The sequence below is a fragment of the Pseudorca crassidens genome, chromosome X (genome assembly GCF_039906515.1).
Source record: "Pseudorca crassidens isolate mPseCra1 chromosome X, mPseCra1.hap1, whole genome shotgun sequence".
Lineage (NCBI taxonomy): Eukaryota > Metazoa > Chordata > Mammalia > Artiodactyla > Delphinidae > Pseudorca > Pseudorca crassidens.
The window spans coordinates 53,467,607-53,495,459 of NC_090317.1; the positions used below are offsets into that span (position 1 = coordinate 53,467,607).

Consider the following 27,853-nt stretch of genomic DNA (forward strand, 5'->3'; position numbering starts at 1 on the left):
AATCTAAAATTTTATGTATATGGAAAATCTCTTTCAGGATGAAGGATAAACAAAGACATCATCAGATAAAGGGAAACTCAGAGAAGTCATTGCTGGTAGACCTGCTCTAAAAAACGCTAAAAGAAAATTTTCAGCTAAAAGGCAATGATATAAACTTGAATTTATTAAATCTCTTTCTCAGAAGAATACATTGTTAAAGATTATATTTCATTATTATAAGTAATAAGAGGTTTTTCTGAAGGCCAGTAGAGAGTATATTCAGGAATGAAGGAAGAGCAAGAAAAATAGTGAATATATCAGTAAATGTAAAATCTTATTTTCTTTTAAATTCTTTAAAATATGTATGCTCACTGAAATCAATTTGTATAGATTTAACCCATATGACAACTGTAATGAGAAGTCTAATGGGGGAGAGTAAAAGAAATCTATATGGTTGTAAAGCTTCTACAGTTTTACTGAAGTAGTAAAATATAACTGAGTAGAATGTGAAAGGTTAGGTATGTATATTATAAAGCCTAGAGCAAGCACTAAGAAATAATACAAAAGATATAGCCAAAAGTCAATAGGTAATTTAAACTGGAATATGAAAACAATTCTCAAAGAATACAAAGAAGGAAAGGAAAGTGGGAAAGAGGAGCACAAAAGAGAAGAGACAAACAGAAAATAGGTAATATAATGGTAGAATTAAATACAATTATATCAATAAATACATCAAAATAAATAGGTACATCACATTTATTAAGATATTGTCAGGTTGGATTAAAAAAAAAGACTCAACTATATTCTGTCAACAAGAAACCTACTTTAACCATAAGGATATAGATAAGTTAAAAGTTGAAGGATGAAAAAAGATATGCTATGTGAACAATAATTAAAGGGAAATTGGAATGACCACATTACCATCAGAAAAGGTAGACTTCAGAATAAAGAATAAAACCATGGGTAAAGAGAGAAATTATATAATGATAAAAAGATCAATTCATAAAGAAGACAACAATTTTACAAGTATGTGTTTTATGTAACAGAGCTTTGAAATACATGAAACAAAAAGGAATAGAAATGGAGAGAGAAATGAAGAAGGCACTTCTAATTAATACATGGGCCAAAAAGGAAGTTTCAAGGGGAATTGGAAAAATTTTTGTTGAATGAAAATAAAATCACAACATGCCACAATTTGTAAGATGTAGCTAAAGCAGTGGTTAAGAGAAGATTACATTAAATATCACAAATTAGAAAATAAGACAGTCCTCAATTCCATGTTATAAATTTCCACCTTAAGAAATGAGAAAAGGAAATTACACCTAAATCAAGCAAAAAGAAGGAAATAACAAAGAAAATAGAAATCAACAAAATTGAAAACAAAAATAATAGAAAAAAACAATGAAACTAAAAGCTGGTTATTTGAAAGGTTATTTGAAAGTGGGTGAAAATTTTAAAAAGCACAGGATATAGTAAATAATACATTATCTTGTAAAGATACTTTTGCTTCTGACAAAGTAAATCTATGGGCAAGATAATCAGAGTTTGAGCTATCTTCTATTTTCACATGGACAATTTGATCTTAGTTCATTCTATTTCTGTACAATTGTTGAAAATCACTATAATTATACAAGCCAAGTGATGGATGAGGCATGATCATGGAAACTATTGGTTATCAAACTTTATGGTCTAGTACTGTGTAGCAGAGAATTAGAAACAAAATTTGAAAACTAAAGGATCTCATTCTATAACATTAAAAAAAATATCTTAAAGCATATTTGGTTGGGAAAATACGTATTAGTAGTGCTTTCCTAATATGGAGTTGGAGCTGTCAGAGGCCCAATTTGAGCCCCTTGAAAAATTCAGATTGTGTTAAACATAAATCTCCACAATCTACAAGTCTACATGTATTCCAAACAGATGACATTTGTGGTCTTCATTTATTCTAAATAATAAGATGTTATGTATATAATATTCACAAATGAATAATAGATCTGAAACTTTTGAAAATATCTGGAAAGTCATTGTAAATAAATATGATTTGAGATTTAATAAAAAATGAGAAGATAGCTGTGAAAGCCTTGGTCACACATGCTTTGGTGACTAAAATGATGATCAAACTGCCTCTCTGTAACCATAATAGAGTCTTTACATAAAAAGTCTCAAAAGGTAATGGGGAAAAGAAAACGCCATACATACTTCATCAGGGAAAAATTTTTAAATAAAACTATAAACATATTTACTTAGAATATTTTGTTTGTTTTGTTCCTCTCACCATTGCATTGGAAACCTTTTCAATATAAACTTTCGTCTAAAAATGAAATTTACTCTGGATATATCTGCGAATACTCACACTGCAATAGCAGAGTCCCTATTAAAGTTATCAGGCTTTGTAGAAAGTTGGATGTTTGTACTGATTAGAATCTGGCTTGTTGCTCCAGGAATCTACGTCCATGAAATGGCATCTGTCTGTCAATATTCCCCCCAGTAAATAAATTATTAAATGAATTATGACAGTAAGTGAATGTAGAGAAACAACATTGGGAAAGCAAGTGAAAAGCTATGAACCCCTTTCTAAACATAAAGTCATAAAATTTTGTTCTCTGGTGTCATTTTCTCACTAATCAAAATATGTCACATTGCACTAAAAAATGAAATTTACATAGCTATCATTTCCGTTGAAGTCCCTTATGCACACAGCACAAGGTAATTTGATGCCATTCTAGGTGGATAATATGAATAATTTATGACAAATCTCATGGGGACTAATCTTGTCTTATTCAAGGTTAAGATTTCCTTTCTCCCGTCCTTCCAGGTTTATTGGCCTGATTTTCTAAAGAACCACTGGGTCTTAGTGACTACTACAAAAAATAACAACATCTATCATTATTTCACAAACTGTTATTAAAAAATCAACAAAAGCCAGATCTGGTAAACATTTTATCACTTGAATGCAGTTGTATGCCAGAAGAATTATTTCCTTTTCTAACAACACACTGGTTTTATTATGTTCTGAAATTGTCCTAAATGTGCAGAAAGTACTTGGCAAATTCCTAAAAGTTGCCTTATTTTACTAACATTTTTTTCTAAATGAATAATTTATCATTATCAAAGGATAGGAGACACTGAAAGTTTATCAAAGCTCCAAGATATGGATTACTTATCATTTAAATATCACAACAAACCTCTAAATAAAATATTATTTTTAAAAAATCAGGAAATTATATCTGCCTTTACAGATACACTTTTGTGATTATCTGGCCATTTTTACTTTATGATTATCTGCGGTTATGGATAATCAGGAATTTACTCTATTTTGATACTTTTGTCTTAGCAGGCAGCAAAACTTAGTAGTAATTATTCTATACTCTTAAACTAGTTGAAACTACTAGTACTATCAAATGTGTTAAATCAGAAAAACTAAAAAAAGAAAAAAAAGAAAAACTAGTAGGTAGGGAAGAGATCTGGCATTGGGCAATAGAAGCATGTTGGAAGTGGTGGCAAATGTACCTCAGCGGAAGGTTAGATGAATTTTATTCAATATCATATTAAAAACATGAAAATCCTTATTCAACTAGGTCAAAAGACAATTATATTAAAATCGAGTAAACAGAACACACCTCATGTAGTAAACCAGTCTGTCAGGAGTGGGTTAGTCAAAGCTTAGCTTTCTAGTATATGAAATAAGAACAAGCTTTTGCATAAGAGAAGAAAGAGACAGAAACAAAGAACAGAAGAAAAAAAGAAAGCAAAAGTGTATGACCAGGGCTGTAAGCCAAAGTGACTTGATGGCTGTTCAATATTAATTAAACACATTAGGCAATGAGCTAAACCTCTGCAGTATTCACTGCCAATAACAGTTTCATAGTCTCCTTAACCAGTCATTATTGCCTTTAAATTTAGCGTGAGCAAGGAGCAGAAACAAAGTTTAACAAAAATTACATGTATAGATTAGAACTCCCTAAACATTGAAATATATTTTTCTAATTCATATTGAGTATTCCCTATGTGTCTGTCCTGAAAGAAAGTTAGAATAACATTCTATTTCAATATTGTAAGTAATAAAAAAAAATCTGTTTGAAAGCTAGTATAAAAGATCCATAATTCAAGTGCTGACACATTTGGGAGCCAGCCGACTGCAACCAATGCAGGGTGCATATCTTTTGTTCTAATGCTGAATAAATTTCTAGAAATCTAAAAGAATAATATCAATTTGGCAGCTATGTGCCTGGTATGACATTAGCACTATAATAGAAAAAAACACAAATAATAATTATTAATACTTTGGAAATACCAACTCATACAAAATGCAAACACTAATATTTACTTGCTTTTCACAATTCAACTAACACTATTCGTTATATTCTACTAGGAGTTTATTTATTGTTACCTTTCTCTCAACAAATCATTAATTTGTCTACAGATGGCATTTATCCCATGCATAATGCACACTACACCATCACTCTGAAAAGGACTACAACAGCTAAAAACAATACCTCTGACTCTCAGCCGCCCACCTCTGTCATTGCTAAAATCAATGAGATGCATTTATGTGTAATGAAGTAATTGTCCAGTATACTAAAGCTATAATTATGAGATGATGTTAAAAAAAAAGCCACTAAAGTGGCTTGGATCCTGAAAACACAATAAATTATGTACAACTTTAATTTATAGTTAACAAATATTTAGTTACTAGAATAAATAGAAGCGCCAGGTTTAATGTTCTCAAAGAGAAATATGCACTAAAAAAAACAGAGGAATCAACTTTCTAATTATTTCCATTCTCAATTAAGCCCAGATCTTCTTTTAAACATATGCCTGCTTTTTCCTCTCTGCTTAATTGAATATACTGGAGTTTTATACACTAAATATTGATAAGTTTACTTAAGAAAACACACACACACACACAATCAACAGCCTACCTGTAGCTTTTAATTGGTTAGAAAACATGAGAAATATTTTGAATTCAATTCACTTGGGAAGCTTCATTATATGTATATTCAATACAGCACAGTAAGAAATAAAAACAATGTTTACTTTCCTATTAGCACATATTAAAGCCATTTTTCCAATCATAAAAAGTGTAAAATAACTATGGATATTTAGTCTTCCCTAATAATATAAAGCTTTGGAAATAATTTTTCCTAATAAGTGAATTGTAGAATGTCAATATTTTAATTGCAAAATTTGGAATTTGTGCCATTTCACCTATTAGTTAAAGCACACATTCAGCATAAATTGTGTCTTGTAATTCACACTTTCATGATTGCTATTCAGCTAAGTATCTAAATAGACCAAACACACCTCTCATTGTAGTTATAAACATAACACATTATTTTTCTTTTCTAAAATTCCATACAATTTTGCTTTAAAGTCACTAAAATTGTTTCTATTGGAAATGTTTTCAAGTTGTCTATACTGTATCTTCTTGATTATTTTAATGCAAATAAATGCTGACTTGTATTTTAGAATATTTCATTTCATACTTTTTGAGTCAATAAAATACTATTTCTTTTTTTATAAAATAAATTTAATATTCAGATAAGACAATTGATACACTTGTATTTTCATTTAGGGACTAGTAGTCTAATTCATATTAAGAAGTAGAAATTAGGCTTTGTTAGTCAGTGACAGAAAGGTACATTAATGTAATGAAGTAAAGTCCATGATCTCTTGGAAATTATTTTAAAAGATAAAATGATAAGCATACATATGTTCACCCATATGAGGTAAATCATCTCTTGTAGGAAGTTAAGTGGTCCTCCTGAAAGCAGTAGTGCAACTCAGAGTAGAACACTCTCCTCTGATGAAGATGCACTGTTAATGGGTAATTATTAGTGAGTTATAGAACCTTCACTCAATACCATATGCTTCAGAAAAAAAACAAAAGCTTAAATAGTGTAAAGTTCTGAAGAGTACTACATTTCATTCCAAAGCCCTTGCTTATGAAAACACATTTTTTCCTCTTTAATCTAGCGCTATTGATCAGAACTGAGATTTGATATTAAAATAAATGACAACAAAGTATACACTGTACCCAAAGATAAATGCTGAGAACTATAATATAATTGCCTTCTGGAAATCAATTTTTCAATTTGGAGGTCATTGGATTTGGCTGAGAATAAAAATTCCAGTGTGATTGTTTATGTCATTCTTTGGGTAAGAATTTCATCCTAGGACTCAAGACTTGAGGTGACATTGGTACAGCCATGTGACTCTTGGTTTATAGTGGTTGATTGTCTTGGAAAGCTGTAACCTTTTAAAATTAAAAATAATAATAATGATTCTGTGAAACAGTTGGTGATATCTTTACTTCTTGCTCAACTCATAATCAATGTGCATGTGCAAATGTCATAAATCTGTAAACAAGCATTTGTGTCAGGTTCATTTAATAGTTAATAACAAAGATATTGGAATCAGATGTACCACTGGTTCCATCATATTCTAATGGTATAACTTGGCAACCTATTTAACTTCTGTAAGCCTTCGTTTAACAACCTATAAATTTGAGATATTAAATTCTGTTCCATATGTTTGATTTTGAGAATAAAATCTTAGTGCCTTGAACACAGTAAACACCTGATAAAAGGCATTGATCTCATTATTAATTAGTAATTAGCAATATTAAAACATTTAGTTTGCCATATTTCTAAATTTTCCACTGGGATTACCTCTTGATTCATTCTATTGTGGTATATTAAGAGAATATGAATTGAGAGACCATAAATAACTAAGCCCACCAGACCTACTTTGCAGCAAGACCTTAGAAAAGTATGTGCATCAATGTTTGATTTCCCTCAAAGAGAGATAGATAGCAATAGAATTTGTTGTGTTCTTGAGAAAATGATAAATATATATAGATCCAAATGTTGCCAAGTTCTTCTTAATAAATTCTGGGTTGTTTGTACTGTAGGAAATAATCAAAGATTATTTATTATAACTTTTGTGAATTTCTCTGTGAAACAATAATAAATTAACATGGAGACCTGAATTAGGAAAAATAAAACTAGATTTCAACAACAACAAAGAACCAAGCCAGGGGTAAAAAGAATGTTCAAACCGAATATATGATTACCCACAATTGGCAATTTATATTGAACACCTCTTAACTAGGTCATCTATAAATAAAAAGAACTAATGAAAGTGATGTTGGCTGGTTAAATTTTTGTAGGCACAAAGGTTAATTTTTAAAACATTGAAATTTAGGTAGAGTTTTCTGATCAGTATCCCTAAATCTGTTTTAAGTTTTGTCATATCATGTCTATTCCAAACAAAAAACAATGATTCATTAAATAAGAAAAAGTAATTATGTTGAATGCATAGTGATAGCTTAATAAAAAATTCATTTTAAAAAGTTGGTCTTTGGGGGCTTCCCTGGTGGCGCAGTGATTGAGAGTCCGCCTGCCGATGCAGGGGACACCGGTTCGTGCCCTGGTCTGGGAAGATCCCACATGTCACGGAGCAGCTAGTCCCGTGAGCCATGGCCGCCGAGCCTGCGCGTCCAGAGCCTGTGCTCCACAACGGGAGAGGCCACAACAGTGAGAGGCCCACGTACCGCAAAAAAAAAAAAAAAAAAAAGTTTTAAATTGTCGTTGTTTAGTTGTTTCAAGTATTACATTACTTTTCAGGAATATAAAAAGGTTATCCAAGAAGAAGATGGAAACAAGTAGGACACTGAAAAGTAATAATATCTAATGTGATTGAATACAGAATTTATTAAAATATATTTTCATTGAACTAATTATAATGTTATGAGGCAACTTCCAGTTTCCACTTTGGTATGCAAAGAGCTAGCTCCCTTACAAGAAAAATCTGAACAAGATGAAAATCAATTACTTTTCTTGGATCTATCAGAGAACTAAGGTTGCAGGACAAATTGTCAGCCCAAAATCTGGAAAGATAGGCAAAACCAGAGTCACAGGTGACCTCTGCATACCTGGAGCAGAAGCCTCTAGAGTCATAAGACAGTAAAAACACTTAAATGGTAATTTTGATGAAATGCTGGAGGCTGTGAACTATCCTGAGAGTAAAAATCTCCTGAAGAGACGCAAGAGGGAAGAGATATGGGAACATATGTTTATGTATGACTGATTCACTTTGTTATAAAGCAGAAATTAACACACCATTGTAAAGCAATTATACCCCAATAAAGATGTTAAAAAAAAAAAATCTCCTGAAGACCCTCATTTCTGGAAAGGATCCTCAGTGATAAGTCATGTATATAATGTGTAATCTTCATATGATATGATGACAATAGTATTTTACCTCTGTTACCCTCAGTTTATCTGATTAATCCTCTCTGAAACAGCATGTTTGATTTGCATTTCCTGTTAACTCTTAAATGCCTTGAAAAATAAGTGCGACCACATAACTTTGCCAATTTATTCAACCTGAAGGGAAATATATGTTTAGTGTGTCTTCATAGCATTGAACTACCCAAACATTCTCTGGCAAAAATTTCTTGCAATATATTGTATTTTAAAATCTTTCTGCCTCATATTTTTGTTAGTTTTAAAAATTAGTGATACAAAACAGCCAGGAATAAAGAGAACATTGAGGTTATTTAAACTGTAATCTGCTGATTTTATCCACTTCCACAGCTAATAATGGAATGCAAAAGGTTTTTTCTTGATTTGTCTTTTTCTTACAGACTGATACCACATAGATCTACATTGCTTCCTAGAGAGTTTGCAGATACCACTTTCTTATCCCAAAGGCACAGATTTTCTTTATCCTTTGATGTCATCAAATACCAGCTGACCCTTCTGAGATCCCTCAAGAAAGCAGTCCTTACTACTTATGCAGATTCCCTTATCTTCCCATTGTCCCTTGTAACTTTTTGGCATTGTTGATTCAAAATATCACTTCTAAAATCCTAATATGCCCTACTAAGTTTTATAATAATGAATATTATGCCAGGGCTTCTGGGTATACAGATTATTAAGGACTTTAAGCCAAACTGGCAAACATTAATGATAATCACAAATTATATTTTCCTTTATATCTTGAAGGAATCACCTATCTCTCTTCAAAGCTATCTTTTCATCACCCCCTTTCTTATTCTCCTTTTCATGCAGGTGTAGCATTAAAATTCTCTTAGTTGGTACTGCAGGGGCAATTCTGCATGAAGAGTTTCACTCAGGTACCAATTTCACCTTGAAAATATAAGAATATATCTTTTGTTGCTGTGCAACTAATTCTCAGTATAGACAGTAAGTTGCCAAGCAAGTCACTCACTATATGTACCAAGAAAGTGACTCACTCCATCTCTAGCTAAACACCTGGAAGGATTCCTATCAGCAAGCAATGGGAGGAGAAGAGATAATTATGCTTGGTAATTCCTAAGTGTGATTTTCCTCCCTTAATTACATTCCTTTCTACCAATTTTCCCAGTAACAATGATGGGACGGGCGGGGAGGTGCGGGGGCGGGGGGGGGGGAACCCTGAAATGCATAAAGGATGGTTTCTTTAAAAATAAATTATATGGATGCCACTGGAGGGAGGGAAGCCTTTATTCTCGCATGGATACATCCTTTTAAATTCCTCTCAAAGTAATTAAAGCTATTACTACAGTCACATTTCTAGTTTAAATTCTGCTTTCGCCAGTCCAATGTGTAAATATATGTTTATTTTAAAATGTTAAAAGATACGCTCTTAAAGTGCTGGGGAAAGATAAATATTTCACACTTCAAAGTGTAAGTCTTGAATAAGCAATTTCTTGGCATTGATTTTCAGTAAATACAAATGTTAAGAGTCCACTAATTGAAATAGAATAAGCACAAGCAAAATGAGGTAGAGTAAAGCAATTAACTAAAAGTACTGTGAATCAAATAGACTTAAGGACCAAATCTTCACTTGAGTTTAGCCATTGTTACTTTTTAACCCAATTTTTAACAAAGCATAATTTCAATATAATACGTTCAATGTAACACAATTTTGTGGACCACAGAGTTTGAAATTTTTTGTATTTCAGAAATAAGGGAGAAAAACACTGCATAGCTCTATTATTTCAACCAAATGGCATTCTCTCATTACTATCTACTTGCCAAATCTACACTATATTTCCATTAATATACATAATGTGGATGATTTATTCACCAACATGGAATTTATTCAAATAACAAAATAGTTATAGCAACAAGACAAACAGTGTTTTATAATTTGTATACCTCTTGATCTCAAAGTGATCAAGAGCAGGGGAAGTTTACCATTTTGATGTGGTCTTTAAACAGAATGTCAAACCAAGTTCTAGCTTAAGTATTATGTGGTATGCTTGTGTCTATATGAGATAACTACTATTTAAAATTGTCCTCTGCTGAACTATGATGACATCAGGCATATTATTGGATGATACATAATTTAATTCTAAAAATGCATTTGGTATTGTAAATAGCATCTCTCAAATTGGTCCTGCATGATTAAAATAAGTATAGCCACAGTCAAAGAAAGTCATGCTAGCAAAATAAATTCTCCCAAAGTACTTTAAAACTCATTTCAAAGTAGCAAATGATGTCTTTCACCCTTAGTCCTCAGGAAATATATAATATACAACATATCAGTGTAATGTTGACATTTCCCAGCTTAAATTGTATCACTCTAAGTATAATTAGCCAGGTATCTTTTTAAAAATATTTTAACGCTAAACATGCTTTTCTATAGATAAAATCTATATAGATTTATATAAAATATAATCCTGTTAAGAATAGTGATAAAAAAGACATTTCTCGGTGTGATGAACTGGGAGATTGGGATTGACATATATACACTAATATGTATTAAATGGATAACTAATAAGAACCTGCTGTATAAAAAAGTAAGTAAAATTAAATTTAAAAAAAGGCATTTCTCATCATTAAATGCATTCTAGTAAACTACAGCAAACACTAACATTTTGGGTGTTTCTTCTGCCTTCTGTATGAGTTAAATAATGCAAATTAATTTCTATGCATACAGCTTTACGTAACTGACAAATCTGAGAATCTACTTTTTAAAAACTGCAGAAATTGGTAAAAGTCCAATATGTTGAAAAGTAATAAAGATAAAGGGAAATTTTTTATAGCTGAAATTAATATTCTGGTGAACACATGTTAAAACATGCTAAGATGTACTGTCTCACTCATAAATATGGAAAATTACATCTGGACATCAAAGAAACACATTTTTCATATATCATTTTGGCAAAATTAAAACATACTAATAATATCCAGTGTCTGCAAGAGTGTAGGGAAAGAGCAAACACATACATACTTTGGGGTATTGTAAATGTTTTCCACTGCCTATGTCATTTGATCCTGAAGACAATCCAGTGGGGTGGGTATTAACATTATACACATTTATACAAAGGAGGAAATGATAGAGCTTGAGTATGCAACTTCCTCAAAGTCACAACCAAACATCATCTTATAATGCACATCTTTATTCTTCATAGGAAGTGTTGGGGCAATAACAGAATATTATTTGCATGCATTGAAAGTTCCCCTAACACAACAAATCATTTGTGTCCTTTAAAATTCTTCAGTTTTGTGTTTGCTTAAACAAAATGGCAGAGGCCAGAGCTGGCTATATTATATGTAGTTAAGTCCATTCTTCAATATCTACCTACCTCACAAATCCACTGGATGGAGTGGTAGAATTTAGTGATTAATTTTAAAGACCAACCTATGGCCTAGTCACTCACCGTTCTACTTAAACTCTGCTAGAGAAAGAGTTCCAAAGATATGTAAGCAGGAAGACTGGAAGTTGTAATCCATTTGCAGCTCTGCTATTTATTTTTTCCCTTAAATAAAATCTTTCTCTTTAGAAGAAAAATAAGGTTCCTATTCCTATACATACAACTTTAAGATAAATAACAAATGGTATTATATTTTTACTATAGATTAAAACTTGAAGGTATAGTAAGGCTAAATCTCATATATATATTTTTTGTTAATTAGCTAGGAGAGTATATACAATTGAAATTTTCATTCTACATCTCCATGTGATCCAGCTAAAGACAACTTCTTTTTTTTTTTTAACATCTTTATTGGGGTATAATTGCTTTACATTGGTGTGTTAGTTTCTGCTTTATAACAAAGTGAATCAGTTATACATATACAAATGTTCCCATATCTCTTCCCTCTTGTGTCTCCCTCCCTCCCACCCTCCCTATCCCACCCCTCCAGGCGGTCACAAAGCACCGAGCTGATATCCCTGTGCCATGGGCTGCTTCCCACTAGCTATCTACCTTACGTTTGTTACTGTATATATGTCCATGACTCTCTCTCGCCCTGTCACAGCTAAGACAACTTCTTTACATAGGTAATTTGAACACAAATGAGGGTAGATTGAAAGCCCATTCATTCATTCATTTATTTCTGAGGATGGTGAAATGCGTAAGAGTTTTAAAATCTGGTTCTATTTTCTTTCATATCTTTTGATTGCTCTTAAGATAGAAACATAGTTTTGTTAGATTTTTGATTTAAGTATTAGTAAAAGTAAGGTCAATTAGAAAATGTACAATATCACATGGCATTTAAAATTTATTTTTAGCAAAAGGAATTATGCTTTTAATATTAAACTGTGAAACTTTAGTGAAGCCTTCTTACTTAAATTCTGCCAGTATTTCCATTGTGCAGAATTAATTACAATCATCATCTTAAACATAAGATAGTGATTCAAATCAAATGAATTAGTCCTATTTATCATTTTTGAAAATTATGGCTCAAACCAGGAAAAGTAAATCCTACAAAAGAAAGGTGAAAATGTGAGTCACTTTGATTTTTTGGTTAGATTTTATCTAAGAGACAAAGCTTAGCTTATCATTGAGTCTTCTGTTTTCCTGATTGCAATCTCATTTCACTTGCCCTTGATAAGAAATGTTTGTAATGACCTCCAGCTTGTTAAATATTCAGCAGAAAGTTTATGGACTTTCCCATAATATTGATTAAAAGGCTTTTGGGAAAATAAATGCTGAAACAAGAACTTTCTTTGAAAAGCAACTTGAGTGCTCCATGCTGATTTCAGTTTCACTAATAGTACTTATGATCAGCAGTCACTGGCATAAGATGAGGCCAGAGGTAAAATATGGAAAAGCAACCACTCTCTTCTTATGAGTTACTGTCGTAGCAGACTAAATGAGGTATTTACAACCTGATTTAGCAAGCAGAAGAGATTTATTTTTAAACTCATGGGAGGAATGCATGAAGTGACTTACAAATTCACATTCTACAAAATAAATAGCAAGTATATATCCCACCCATATCTCTGAACACACATGTAAACAGATACTCACATAGGTACTCAAATACAAACAACAATTCATGATGTTTTGAACCAAAATAAATAGGAAGTTTGTAGATTTTAAATTTGAAGATCTAGATGTAAATTAATAATTCAGACTGATTTGAGTTCATATGAAACCCAGGGAAATTTCTAAGATAGGAGGAAGCTTCATTATCTCAAGACAGACAGTAATCCTCTGCCTAAATATCTAAGTCATATTTACCTTAAATTGCATAAAAATGGACTTGTTATATTTTATTAGTAATTTATGGTTTATCATTTCTTCAGTGTATTACTTTGTTCTGGAAGCTATTATCAGTAACTCAAAGGCATTGCAGTAAGATTTCCTGGATTTAAATGCACTATTCACCTTTAATTATAATCTATAAAAATCTAGTACATTTAGTTTTCAACCTGCTGTTTTGTTTTGTTGTTATATGTATAAAATAAGTTACTAAAATCATTCATGATCATTATATCTCTCCCTTTGATAAATGCTTAGATTGGAAAAAGGAATCTAGAAGTTCAAAAGGAAATTTAGTTTCTATACAATGTTCAAAAAATAGAAGTGAGCACCATAGCTTGATCTTCTTAAGGTATATTTTAGCTATGATTTTTATTTCCTTTATTTTCCTCCCTTTTAAAAATGAGCTTCCTACCCAAGGTATTTATTTCTTACATTATGTATGAGTGATATTTGTCAGGTAGGTTTTAATGTAAAACTTGCCACTAATTTTCAATGGAGTTAAAACATAAGCAGAAGAGAAACAAACCTTACAGATAATGACATTTAGTATTTTTTGAAAATCATATGAAATACATTCAGTGATCATCCTTACAAGTAATGCTGACATCAGAAGTAAGCCATAGTCTCAGAGAAAAAGTGACTTTGTTGTTTAATATTGAGTTATCAGAAGTAATGATAGTCTAGCTATCATTCTGTAATGCAAATTTAAAAATGGAAGATATTATATCAAACTAAAATTTCTTTACAAACTTAAAGAACCTACCATCATTTCTACTGAAAATTTCATAGTGCTCTGGGTTTTAAACATGATGGATAGCATAACCTGGATTAAAGTCCCAAGACTTTTAAGTACATAACTTACAAATAATCCATTAAACCAAAGTCATGACAATGGGTGCAACCTCTGTATTAGTCTTTGGATGGTAAGTATTAAGAGTATGAGAAATTGTGCTGAAAACTCTATCAAGAATTCACCATACCTTCATCATATTAATGGCCTGAGAACAAAATACAAGTTCTTTGGAGCATATTGTGTTACTTTTCTTAGAAAAAATATTTTAATGTATTTTAAGATATTTTAAAGTGATTTGGCTTCAGGGTTATGTCAGATATGTAAAATAAGTCTTTAATATATTATTTCCATGGGCCCTTAAGAACTTTGTGAATCAATGCAGAAATAACACAAAATACATAGCATAATTTAAAAAATATATATGTGTGTGTGTATTTGTGTTGTATAAATAGAGTACTTAATTGTTCCCAGTGAGAGCCTATGTTCACATAAGGGTATTCTTTACTTTCTCTTACCTGTACTATATCTTCCAACAAAAACATAATCTTAAACATTATTAGTAGGCCTGTGCTGAATGAAGCAAATCTTTTCATAGTATATTAAAAAAGAAAGTAGTGTGTAATTAACTTTGTCTTTAACTACATACATCCTCCCTTCCCATCCGAATGAAATCTAATGAAATAATAATCTCTTTTCACCAACCCGCAGGTGAGAGGTAAGGCTTATCATTAACCCATAAAAAGTATAAGCCCTCAGCAGGTTTACAGGGAGAAAAAGTATTTTTTATCCCAACATTTGATTAGATGATACTTTCTCCAACCAATGAAAGAAAATACTGAAAGATGATATATATGTGTCTGCTTTGGCAAATGTCTGAAATTGTAAACACATATAAAAGAAGAAATGCAGTAAAATCAGTTGAAAAAACAATGTTAATTGTTCATCTTGTATTTGCCTATGAAGCAATTGTGAAATTTGGTGTTAAGATCTAAGGAAAGCTGTGTGGTCAAAACATCCACAGAAAAAGCCATAAAAGCCTTAGGTATTTCTGATAAGATAGTGGGCAGCAGTGGAATGGTGTGCTTCAGGAGCCAATTCTATAGGGCAGATAATAGATGTAGACTATTTATTTAACATTTCACCAACAACTACTCCCTCTATTTTTAAAGCAGCACAAAACAGAGTGTCACCTGTATTTGTAAATAAATTAAATAGTTCATGAAAAATAATAGTTTCTTCGGATTGAGTTATGCTGTAAAATGTTAAAATGGAAAAATAAATATTTCTCAAATTCTAATGATTCTCCTTAGGTAATACTTTCTACTGCAAGCACCTTACGTTTTATCAGAATTCCCTATGAAATTTTCTATCTCCCTAAATTTATACATGATTGATTCAGTACCTATGAATCATCGATAATAAACCGACATGTATAGTAGAATACTTTAATGATATTTTAATAAAAATGTTTTGTTGCTGCCTGTGATCACTGAAAATATTTTCTTTATTTTCTCTAATATTTTCTAAAGTTATATCATACCTACTGGTCTACTAGAATTTCCCTTAAGGCTTAACCTGGGTAAGATATTCTCCTAGGTATTTAGCTGGTGAATTTTTGAGGTATTTAAAGATTTCACCCTCATGTTGAAGTTATTATATTTTTAACACCGCACACTATTTTGTTAGCTAAAAAAGAAAATTAAAATTCAATCGTTTGGGATGAATAACAGGTATTAGTGATAGTTATTATCCAACATTAACAAATTAAGGTAATGTAACAGAAAAAAGTAGAGAATTTTTAAATTGCTACCTAAGCAGAATATAATATTGTGTATGGGAAAATTGAACAACAAAATTATAGAGTCATTCCAAGCCTGTTATTTTACAAATATGTGACATGGGCCTAAAGAGAATAACTGACCTCTTTAAGGGCACAAAGAGTTATTGACAGATTCTATATCTCTGTCCCCCTTATCCTTAACCTTGTTCTTTCCATGTCTATACAAGTAGACATGTATCTATTAATTTGATAAGAAAATTATTCTTTCCTTCAAAAACAGGAAGGAGTAACTGAAAGAGGACACTAAGGATTAATTCATGTATCCATCTAAGTGCCATTTACTTTTCCATGCAAATGAGTATTTCCCTTAAAAGCCATTTCTATATTTGCTTAAGGACGTAGATTCAAGAAAGAAGAGAAAGAATATAAATGAGGCATTATCATTTGATCTACAGTAATTTGTCAAAACGGCAAATCATTGCTTCAATAACTTTCACACATGCCTAACACTGTCTTCATTAGATAATTACTTGTTATAAATCAGCACAAACTGAAGTCTTGATAGGGCATTCAGTGTTCCAGATATACAGAAGTTTCTTTACTTATATCAAGATAAAATACTTTAAAAGAAATTTCATTGATTAAAAACATATTTTTGTGCTCACCTATGACTTTTTTTTTAAAGAAATAACATTTTGCCATGGGTTTACTTGCAATAAATCACCTTAAAATATTCCAATAAAATGGCTTGGTCTCATATAATACAGGCATTGCACAGAGCATTTAAGAAACATGATTTACAGTGAAATGCTTTTGTAATGGAGCAAAAACATGGGGCTGCCATATTCATGCAATAAAAACATAATATTGGGCTTCCCTGGTGGCGCAGTGGTTGAGAGTCCGCCTGCCGATGCCGGGGATACGGGTTCATGCCCCGGTCTGGGAAGGTCCCACATGCCACGGAGCAGCTGGGCCCGTGAGCCATGGCCGCTGAGCCTGCGCGTCCGGAGCCTGTGCTCCGACTGCAACGGGAGAGGCCCCAACAGTAAGAGGCCCGCGTACCGCAAAAAAAAAAAAAAAAAAAGTTAAAAAAAACATAATATTAAAGATGGTTTATGTCTCTGAAAATGGTGGGAAGTTATAAAAATGGCAAGTATTCTTTTTATTTCTTCATGCTCAGAGTAAGTTAGTTTGCTTTATCTTCAGTATGTTCAATCCTCACCCTGGGGAGGAATACTTATTTGCACTTATGCCTAAGGAGTGTGAGGGTAAGCCTGATCTACAAATCAGCAGTAACATATTCTCCATTTACCCCTTCTAACATATCAATCCACCCACTTACAAAGAAGAGTATACACTCTGTAAATTTCAACATGAACATTTTACTTTTGACTGTATGATTATTATTGCTGCTGCTGCTGCTATTGTTGATAGGATCCTAAACTATTCATTTCTGGGAAAAGTTCTAATAGTTAATTTGAAAATTCTAAAACAATTTGAAATAAAATCATTAATATATTTTAAATTCTGTGAAGGTTTAATTCAAATAAGTCACAATGTTGAATAGAATTTGGCTGTCTTTGATTCCTACTGTGGAATAGAAAAAGCCATATACCATAAGAGATGAAAACACATCTGCCTACAATTTCCCTCAGCATCTATATTCAGAAAGCATCATGCATACTAAAATCACAGACTTCCCTTCATTTTATGTCCATTAGACTCGAGGCATAGAGCCTCCTAAAACAAACTAGGAGGGGGAGAGTACGGAGAAAGATTGCAAAGAAAATGAATGATAATAATAAAACATGATGCAAGAACAAATGATCAGTCAATAATTCTTCACTCTTTCGAACTAAACTAGGATATATTAGTGAGCAATGAGATAAAGAAAGAAATAAAACTCACACATAATGAGCAGTTACTCAAAGTTCCTATCAGAGAATATATCCACATTGAATTGCTAAGCAAATATGCCTTCTCAAAACTATTAGGACTTTAACAACAGGACATTTCCTTTTTATGATTCAATAGGCATACACAAAACACAGACTCTTCTGGATACATGCAAAAGTAGTCAAATAAAACAGTACAGCACCCCACATTCAATAGGAAACTTATCTGTCTCTTTGCATTTACTTTTTGCCACTTTCTCGACTTCTTTATTCATCTTCCCCATTCTGATAATAGTTCACAGAAATCAGACCATCAACACGAGCAATGATCCAGAAGGATTCTTAATCAGCTTGTGTGTAATGGGAAGCTTAATGACTTCACGTGCATATAAGATGTTTGCTGAGTCGATTAGTTGACTGTGCAGCTAGTGCTCTACTTTGCTAATGCCCTTTCTGCCCTGTTGTTCTGATAAGTTTCCCAGAAATAGAGAGCCTGTATATAGCTGCACACCTAGAATAAAAAGAGCATTTATCCTCACCTAGATGACATGGTGACATATAAATAGAATATTGTTTTTCAAATTGGAATTGTCAAAAAAATAAGATGTGTGCACTTGTATGTACATGTGTGTGTGTGTACCTATGTGTGTATGAAGAGACAGTAAGGAAAGACAATCTTTTGGTTGAAGAACCAAGTGAGTACATACTAACACTTCAAAACTATCTAGAAGGCTTTTCTACACTTCGGTACAAGATTTATGCCAAAGTGTATACAATATAAACTCCAATACAGTAAATTTTGATATTTCTTAAAATATAACAGAACCTCCACTGAGGCTTTATCACAGATCATCATGAGTTATTTTAATGCCTTAACTCATCATGGCTAATTGTTGCACTGCTCTCCCTCATCTCTATTTTGGTCAGCTACTCAACACATTTGTTAGAACTTTGCTAATCAAAGTGAGGTTCCCAGACTAGCAGGATCGACATTGTCTGGGGCCTTGTTAGAAATGCAGAACCTCAGTTTCCCACACCAGACTACTGTGTCTACATTTTAACAAGATCTCCAAGTGGTGTGTGTGCATGAAACTTTGGAAAGTACTGTGTGAGAATATGCATTATCCCAAGAAAAAATCCTGTAAAATGCTTTAAGTATATGTATATACTCAGATACATGTGCACACACTCTTTTAATACAACAATTCTGTGAGACAGCTGTTATCATTGCCATTTTAAAAATGAGGAAAACTGAGTCACAGGGAACTTAAATTTCTTGTCAAATGTCATATTGCTAGTGAGTTGCAGGACTGAGTCTAATCAAGTAGTCTGGCCCCATCCCATTAGAATGCTTCTTTTCATAACTAATTATTTAATCATGCATATTACAACAGCAGCTAGGCTCACTTGTAGATGTGAGACTAAAACAGAAATGGGAGAAGACAAAACATATCTGCACTTCATCTTAATGTATTTTTTTAATCTTCTGAGAGTTAAAATTCTTCAATTTCAGGGAAAAAAAACCTATCTGGGAGTGGGCAAACAAAGAAAATCAATGTCTTTAAAAATCAAAGTCTCTTAAGGTCTTAGCTTGAATTTGCTCCAATATTTCTTTCTTTTTGCAAAAATAGTATTGCTGAAACAGCTCAGAAAACTCAGTTTAAAATGTGTGATTAATTTTACCTATGCCGTGGTCTTTCACTCTCTGTCCTAAAAGCAATCTGCTTTTTTCCTATATTGAGTGATAATGTATAGACAGATTCATTTCAGACTATTGGGTATTATGGGATCTTTCTAGATGAAAGGTTTTTTTACTTAGCCACAGTTCATATCCTTTGAAACCCTGAGGGGATATTTCAAAGAGTTACATGGGTATTGAATTGGGTTCAATGTGTTTAAGATCTTTCCTCATGATATTTGGATTTCAGATATTATATTTTGGAAGCTAAGTTGTTCTGCAAAAAGGTAATGGCTAGTTCTTTCAGAAGGGAAGTCTTAATAGTTCAATATGATGGGATTTTTCATTGGAATTTCAATATTTGGATTTACTTCTGGTTGAATCCCCAAATTCCAATTTTCTACTTGAATAAAAACAGATACCTGTGTGAAGTTTTTGATATATCCTGTTCTCCTGTCCAATTCAACTCAGAATCAGCACTGGAGAAGAGGACAAAACATTAGTATTGCAATGTTTGTAATAGTTCTAAACTTGTAAAACTACATTTTATAGAAAATGATCTCTAGGAAAAAACAAACAGAAACAGCTCAATAAAAAGCATGATAATCCAACAATTGAAAAGGCCTTTGGTGCATTCATATTTCAAAAACATCTCAGATGAGTACTGCATCCTTGTAACTGGAGTTTGAATTAAGCAAAGAATCCCTGAATTTCTTGTTAATATTTAACTTAGTCATATAATTTGCTAAAGATTAATTTGCTACATTCTTTAAAATGACTTAGACAACATGTACGTGCCTCTGCAAAATTGGCTTCTCCTTCAAATCAAAGCCAAGAAGTATTTATACATTATGAGAACACATGTTTCGAAAAGAGATAAGCAGGGTGTAGTTGAATAGAACCATCAATTAAGAAGGAATTGTGCAATTCAGTTTTGGATTAATTTCCATGCATAGATCTACATGTAAGTAAATCTGATCTGACCCCAACCCTGGAAAACTAGGCCATTAAAACAAAAATGATAATGTGCCAGTGAGCCTTGTGCTACACTGCTGATGAGCCAAAGAATAGGAGTAGAATATCAAAAAGTCAAATGAAAATCATCATATTTTACATGCTTAGATAATTTTGAGCTGTAAAAATAATGCTATTTGTAAGACCAAAAAGTATTTTTCTCAAAATATTTTTTTTAATTTCAATGTGATTTTCTCAATCCAGAGGATTAACTTCCATGTCATCAATTTAGTATAAATAAAAGCAACATACTTTCTAGGTAAGACAAACTTCTTCACATAATTTAAAAGTTTGAGCAGAGTACAGCTGCTTTATAGCTCTAAAAGTTATCATGCCTTTATCTACAGTTCTGATCAGTGTCCATAAAAGACTATTATAATGTTTTCTCCAAATATTTTACTATACGGCACACTATTAACTCAGTAGACTTGAGTCTATCAAAATCACTTCCCTGTTAATTATAACTTCAACATTCTGCTAGGAAATTGAAGTAGGATAGAATGACAGGAATTTCAGAATGGAGGAAGAGTTGAGTTTTCAGCAGAAAGGATGAGGGATATGTTCACATATTCATTCTGTTTCACCCCCCTGAGATCCTTTTTATGTACTTTTCACCCTATTCAGAGGAAATTAACTTTGTACAATTAATTTTTAATCCCAATTTGCTCTGTAAGTAGTATGCACACACACATGCATGCACACACACACACAATCAAAATTTATGTATGTTAGATAATCATAGTAAAGACTAGCTAGTTTCCTGACATAGCAATCATTAAGATTCAGCATGTTTTCAATTTTCCCTATAAAACTTTCATTGGTTAGCACTAAGTAATTTTAGAAATGATCAGTCCATATTGCTCAATTGCCTTTCAGTTCTATAAGATGCTAAATGGGAACCATTTTAAAATTTTAATACAAGGCCTCATCACATATATTAAAAATATTTCCATATGGATATATTATAACATTCCCCTTGAGGGATGGTAAATATTTAAATTTTATACTTGTCTATTCTCAACAAGTTGCTTCATTTAAATTACAAAAAGTAGCTGCTTACCAACATTAGTGACTCTTCTAGTTTAGAACATGATAAACATTAAATCTTGGTTTAGGACTTTAAGCTATTGCTTAAAAGGCTTAAATCTCAGTTGTCTCATTTGCATAATGAGGGAGTTGGACTAAATGGCATTAAGGTCCCTTAGAGCTCTGAATTTCAAAGACTATATAAATGGCAACATCTGAACATGTACATTTTGCGATTTTAATACTTACAAAATTATGACCCTAGAAGGGACATTAGAGATCAGTATAATCCCCTTATTTTTTAGCTAAGGAAAAGAAGATTCAGTAGGTTAAAATGCCTGTCCAAGGCCACATAGCTAGTTAATTGCAGTGCCTGAATTAGAACCCTATAATATGCAAAATAATGGCCTAAATGAGTTGATGTACTGTGGTCTGTGGTAAAAATATTTCATGGATAGTGATTACAAAATGAAGTATTACAATAAAACTATTAGTCAACATCCAAATTTTTTAAAAGTATGATTTACATAGATACCTCAAAGTAATATTTAAAATCATCTGTTTTCTCATTGCTTTTGAGAACTATACATATTACAGAAGAAATTTCTGACAAAAAATATACTTTTAAAGGCTAATTTCATATATACTACTTAGAAGAACTTTTTTATGTAACCTACACATTTTTTCCAATATAAGATTGATAAAGTGCCAGATGATCATGTACTTTATTTTTATTTTAGTGGAACTGGGACAAAAATTACTAAGATTATTGATTAAAATGGGGAAAAATTGGTTCAGCAAACACTGTCACTTCTATTCTCTACTGGGAATCTTCAACATTTGATAAAGATGTAAATTAACAAATTGCAGAAATCATGGTAAGATAGATCATCTATAATTATTCATTATTTAATGATTTCCTTGATATACTTACTAGTTGTCGAGTGTTCTGTTGATGCAAGCAGTTATGAGACTTGCAAGTTACTGTACAATTTAAAAGTGTCATGGGGACAAAATATATTGCTATAGTGCTTCTCATTCATTAAAATTTATAAATTATTTTAAGACAAGAAATTGGTATATGGCTAATACTACTAAATAGTCCAAGTCACCCCAAAGTTGCATCTTGCATGACTGATTGTATTATCTTTCAAAGAACTATAAAAAAGAACACATGGCAAACATTCTTGTCTTATAGGCAAAGTGAGAAGTAAGAGTAAGATAAAAAAAAGCAGAAGAAAGACAGAAGAAGGTCATAAAAAGAACTGCCTCATGGCTCATAAATAACAGAAATATAAATGTCAAATGAACTTTATTATGTGGTATAGGTAGCCTAATAAAAATTTAGACACAAAGGAAGGCTTATTGTGAAGAGAAGGCCACATATTCTCTGCCACTGAAGGTGGTTTTTCAAGCTTACTGACATTCTAGACCTTATGGCATTGGCTTTCAATTGGCAGCTTGTGCCAAGCTTCTAGTGCTTGTCATTTTCAAACAGAAAAGACAAGATAAGAGATTGCTTTACTTAGAGGGGCCTGCTTTTGACTGATAAAACTCTATCTAATCCATATTAGATTTAAGATACTAAAGATACACTCATCTTAAAGGCTGTCACCCAAATGGAATCCTGTAAATGTCTTCAAGTTTCCAACTTCAGAGGTATACTTTTCATCTTGATCCATGACTTTTGTGACTCTTTTTTTTTTTTTAGATTATCTCTAGTATAAATCCTTCATTGACTTCACAAAGCCTAGATACTCCAAATGAGATGTCACTTTTTGATTGCTTTGTATGGTGATTGCATTTCCTGTATAGGAAAGTTAGATATGATAGGATGGTGCAGTAGGATTTGTTTCACCCATTTTCTTATTAAGATATATATTTTAACTTTCGTAAGTATGAAAAGAAAAAAATTGAGTTTTTGAAAGCATGTCAATTTAAGTGATAAAATTAATACAAATTACAGAGCATCTGCCACTAGATCACTATTTATATCTGCCTAAGCTCATTTAGTATACAACTACTATCAAGTGTGCCTTATTCGTTCCCAAGCAATGGCAGACCGCTGAACTCTTGGATGGAACCATTCTTTCTAATCTATTTATATACACTATTATTTATATAACACACCAGGGACTAAAATAAGCTGGTAGGCACAGACAGTATTCATGACTGCAATGATTTCCCTGTGAGAATCAATAAAAGTGACTTATTTGATATTATTGTTAGCTTAAAAAAATATTACTCTATGTGAAGGATTTTGTTTTTATTTCAATAGATGGATAAAGCTGAATGTTGTTGTCTATTGTCAAGGCAATGAAAATTAGCAGACATTTGTTTTATACCTTCAGAATCCAGGAGCACTGAGCTCAGTCCCTTCCTCCAGGTGGGACAGAACAAATACTAGAAATACTGATTGGTTTATCTTTCGAAATCCGTGACTTCAGGTTTGTTGAGCTGATTTAAATTATTTATTTATTTTACTTTTCCCTCCCTGGACTGACACTACTATACAGGCTAAGAATGAACACAGTTTAGGAAACTATCTTTCAAATACATAACCAGCTGAGACAGAATTGGCCTGGGTGGATAATTAACCTTTAAAAGCAGCATAACTTTTCTTTCTCAGTTTGAATGCATTTCCTGTTTGTTTCACATAACAATATTAACAAAATGATGCCATTCACTTTTCTTTCTTTTTTTTTTTTTTTTTTTTTTTTGCGGTACGCTGGCTTCTCCCTGTTGTGGCCTCTCCCGTTGCGGAGCACAGGCTCCGGACGCGCAGACTCAGTGGCCATGACTCACAGGCCCAGCCGCTCCGTGGCATGTGAGATCTTCTCGGACTGGGGAACGAACCCGTGTCCCCTGCATCTGCAGGCGGACTCTCAACCACTGCGCCACCAGGGAAGCCCAGCCATTCACTTTTCTTTCTGTTGTGGTATGGGAATTGATGTGTAGCTTTGCTCAAAAATGCATTTAAAAAAATATCGGAGGATTTAAGAAGTCAAATTTGGCAACAAACAAAAGTACCTAATTAACATTTATATGGGTAACATTTGCTGAATTATAGATTTAGATGATTTTCTGTGACATCTTTTGGAAAAGTAACGGCTACTGGCCCCTTAAATATATATACCATTATTATTATTCTTTCTAACAAACTGAATGGTATTTTCTCATTGAATTTTTCGGATGAATAATTAACACAATACTAGTATATCAAATTTGCCTGAAAAAATGTTTCCTGTACCGCAAAAAAAAATTAAAAAATAAAAAAAATAAATAAAGCTCTTATATTGTTACTAACACTTGCAGTTTTTTTTTATTGAAATACAGTTGATTTATAGTATTATGTTAGTTTCAGGTATATACTTGCACTCTTAACTACTAATAAAATGTGGTCCTGTAAAGAACTCTGCATTTGAATTTTTTTTTTTTCCGATACGCGGGCCTCTCACTGTTGTGGCCGCTCCCGTTGCGGAGCACAGGCTCTGGACGCTCAGGCTCAGTGGCCATGGCCCACGGGCCCAGGAGCTCTGCGGCATGTGGGATCTTCCCAGACCGGGGCATGAACACGTGACCCCTGCATCGACAGGCAGACTCTCAACCATTGCGCCACCAGGGAAGCTCCTTAAATGTTTTATAATAGATTCTAGCCCATACCAATTCTGCCCCTATTACTATCAATAATATACCATCTTAGTCTCATTCGGCTTGAAAATTTATTTCAGGGTTAGATCCACACTGTGGATGCTTACTTTGAGTTTATTCTTTAATTGTTGCTATACAATCCTCTAAGAAAAGGGTTTAATAACACATCATACGCAAAGGAATCAATTCTCTCTAGTTTATAAAAATGATGCTTATTTCATCTATATATTTCTATCCGTTAACAAGGCAGAGATAGGCCTACAATTACAATAATAACTTATGAAGTAAAAAAGAACAAAGATACCTTTGCTTAATGCATATTTGTAACTTATGACCATATTCTTATTAGAAATTGGCTCTGAGTTCATTATAGCAGAAGATATAGTCACAGTCATGTATTTCTACCAGAAGTCACTATATCATATTATACATAAGTAAATGAAAGGTAGATTAGTATTGCATATTATGGAAGAATTTTTCATCCTCAGAATGAATGCTGATAAATTGTTTTAAGTATAAAATTAAATAAAGAGACAGATGTTTAGGACTTTCTGAATTTGGTGTCTAAATAGTCTCTAAAATGTTTATATTGAAAACACTTTTAATATCCAGTGTCTACTTTTGTAGAGAGAAAAATTTTGTTATGCTGTCATTGGTTCTGTATGCTTAGTCTTAGATTACATTCTGATCTTTAACCAATGCATTTCCCTTAGTTTTTTGAGTTTAGAAAATAGAGATTAAAATACAATGTTGGGATAAATAAATAAATAAAATACAATGATGGGGAAGCCATTTTGTTCTCAAAACTGGAGGTTTATTTAAATTATATATCTATACAATCCATAATGCCCAAAATACCTTACAAAATTTCTATTTTATATTTATTTTATATGTTATGTGGTCCCTTTTTTCTTCTTGTTTTATACCTATGACTCTTCTCTATCACATATATGCTCTTTTGGACCTACACAGATTTATGTACATAAAACATACCTGAGGCAACTTATAATTCTTCAAATATAAGAATCTTCTGAGATATGTATAATCTTACCAAATTTTGTATTTCCCAAAATTATGAGGAAGTAGTGATGTTCAAGATACATGTTCAAGATAATAAATTTAATGAACTCTATTTAGTATCAACTTCATGATCCTTTTCAAGAGTTCAACATCTTTGGATTGTGCAAAATATATCCTTTAATACCTTCAGTCTGGAGACCAAATCTAAATGTTTTTCTAAATAGTAACATGGCTTAAGGCATGTGGTTTCAATACATTATTGAAAACCTCAGACCAATTCTTCTACCTTGGAGTCAGGATCTCTTATTTCCTCAAAAAATAATTAATTGTTTATGATTCTTATCTCTATTAAAGATTAAAAATAAAATCTAGAAAATACTTTATATGAATTATAAAAATATTTTATCTGTACAGAAATAAATGAATAAAATAAACTGGCTGATTATATACATATAAATACATATGTATGTATAGGTAAATGGAAAACTCTATGTCTAAACAAAATGACTATTCAAATTTCATAGTAAATTTCAAAGTAGATGTGATCACATATTTCAAAAATGATAAACTGCTGCATATATGCCTTCCACCTAATTCTGTGTTTTTACTTTTTGAAAATGTGTTACTAACATAATTAAATGGCCAATGTTATTATGGCTGCAGTTGTTTGATTTTCAAACACAGTAAGCCCATTTATACTGCAGGACTAGAGAGGTATCACTTACTGGATTCAGGATCAGAGTTGCCATCCCCTTCAGTGCGGTTGTTGGGTGCAGCATGATCAAAGTACTCCTCCTGAGGATAGCCAAGGGGCAGGGCATGGGATGTGCTGGGAAGGTTGCCTGTATCATGGTCTCCTAGTCTACCATCACTGCTGCTTTCCTGAGAGCCTTCTGGTAGGTGAAATGTGACACGCCGCTGGGACTGAAAAAGACAGAAAATTACAGGGTTTCAGCTATGATCTGAATAATTGCTTAATACATACAATTTAGAAAATGTATTATTTCAGCTATCTAGTGAAGTCACATTAATATTATCTTGAGTTGTGAACGATTTCAGGCTTTTGTGAACAGTCAGCTCTGTGTTCAAACCTGCTTTACCTGGCAGCAGAATTGCTTTTATTATATTTTTTTAACAGGGCATATCCAGTTGCAGAATAAAAGTTAACTTGTTCTAAAGCAAGAGGCTGTCACCCATATTGACATTTGAGCACATTGGATATTCTGATCATCATTTGAACATGGATTTATTTAACTATAATTTGACAAGATTTCATTTTTTGAATAATAAACTTGAATAAATATAATGAAATTTTACTGTTATATCTGTAAGATTCTGGTGGGCAGAAACAGTAAATAATAATACAAATTTATTCAATCATGTAGGCTTATAAATTAAAATTACAAATCATCTTTTCAAAGAATCTTAAGGGCAAGATTTTGAATTGGAATTCATTTAAATCAATTCTACACTCTAAACAATAAAAATAATTACTTGGTATGGATAACAG

At 32.2% G+C, this 27,853-nt stretch overlaps 1 protein-coding gene across 2 annotated transcripts in view; it reads right to left on the reverse strand.

Moving 5' to 3' along the window:
• PCDH11X (protocadherin 11 X-linked) overlaps positions 1-27,853 on the reverse strand; it is a 747,204-nt gene that overhangs the window by 177,138 nt on the left and 542,213 nt on the right. For both annotated transcript variants that reach the window (XM_067722354.1, XM_067722353.1), the window contains one exon: positions 27,069-27,267. In XM_067722354.1, coding sequence (XP_067578455.1) covers positions 27,069-27,267 — 199 coding nt within the window. The remainder of the gene's footprint in view (positions 1-27,068; positions 27,268-27,853) is intronic.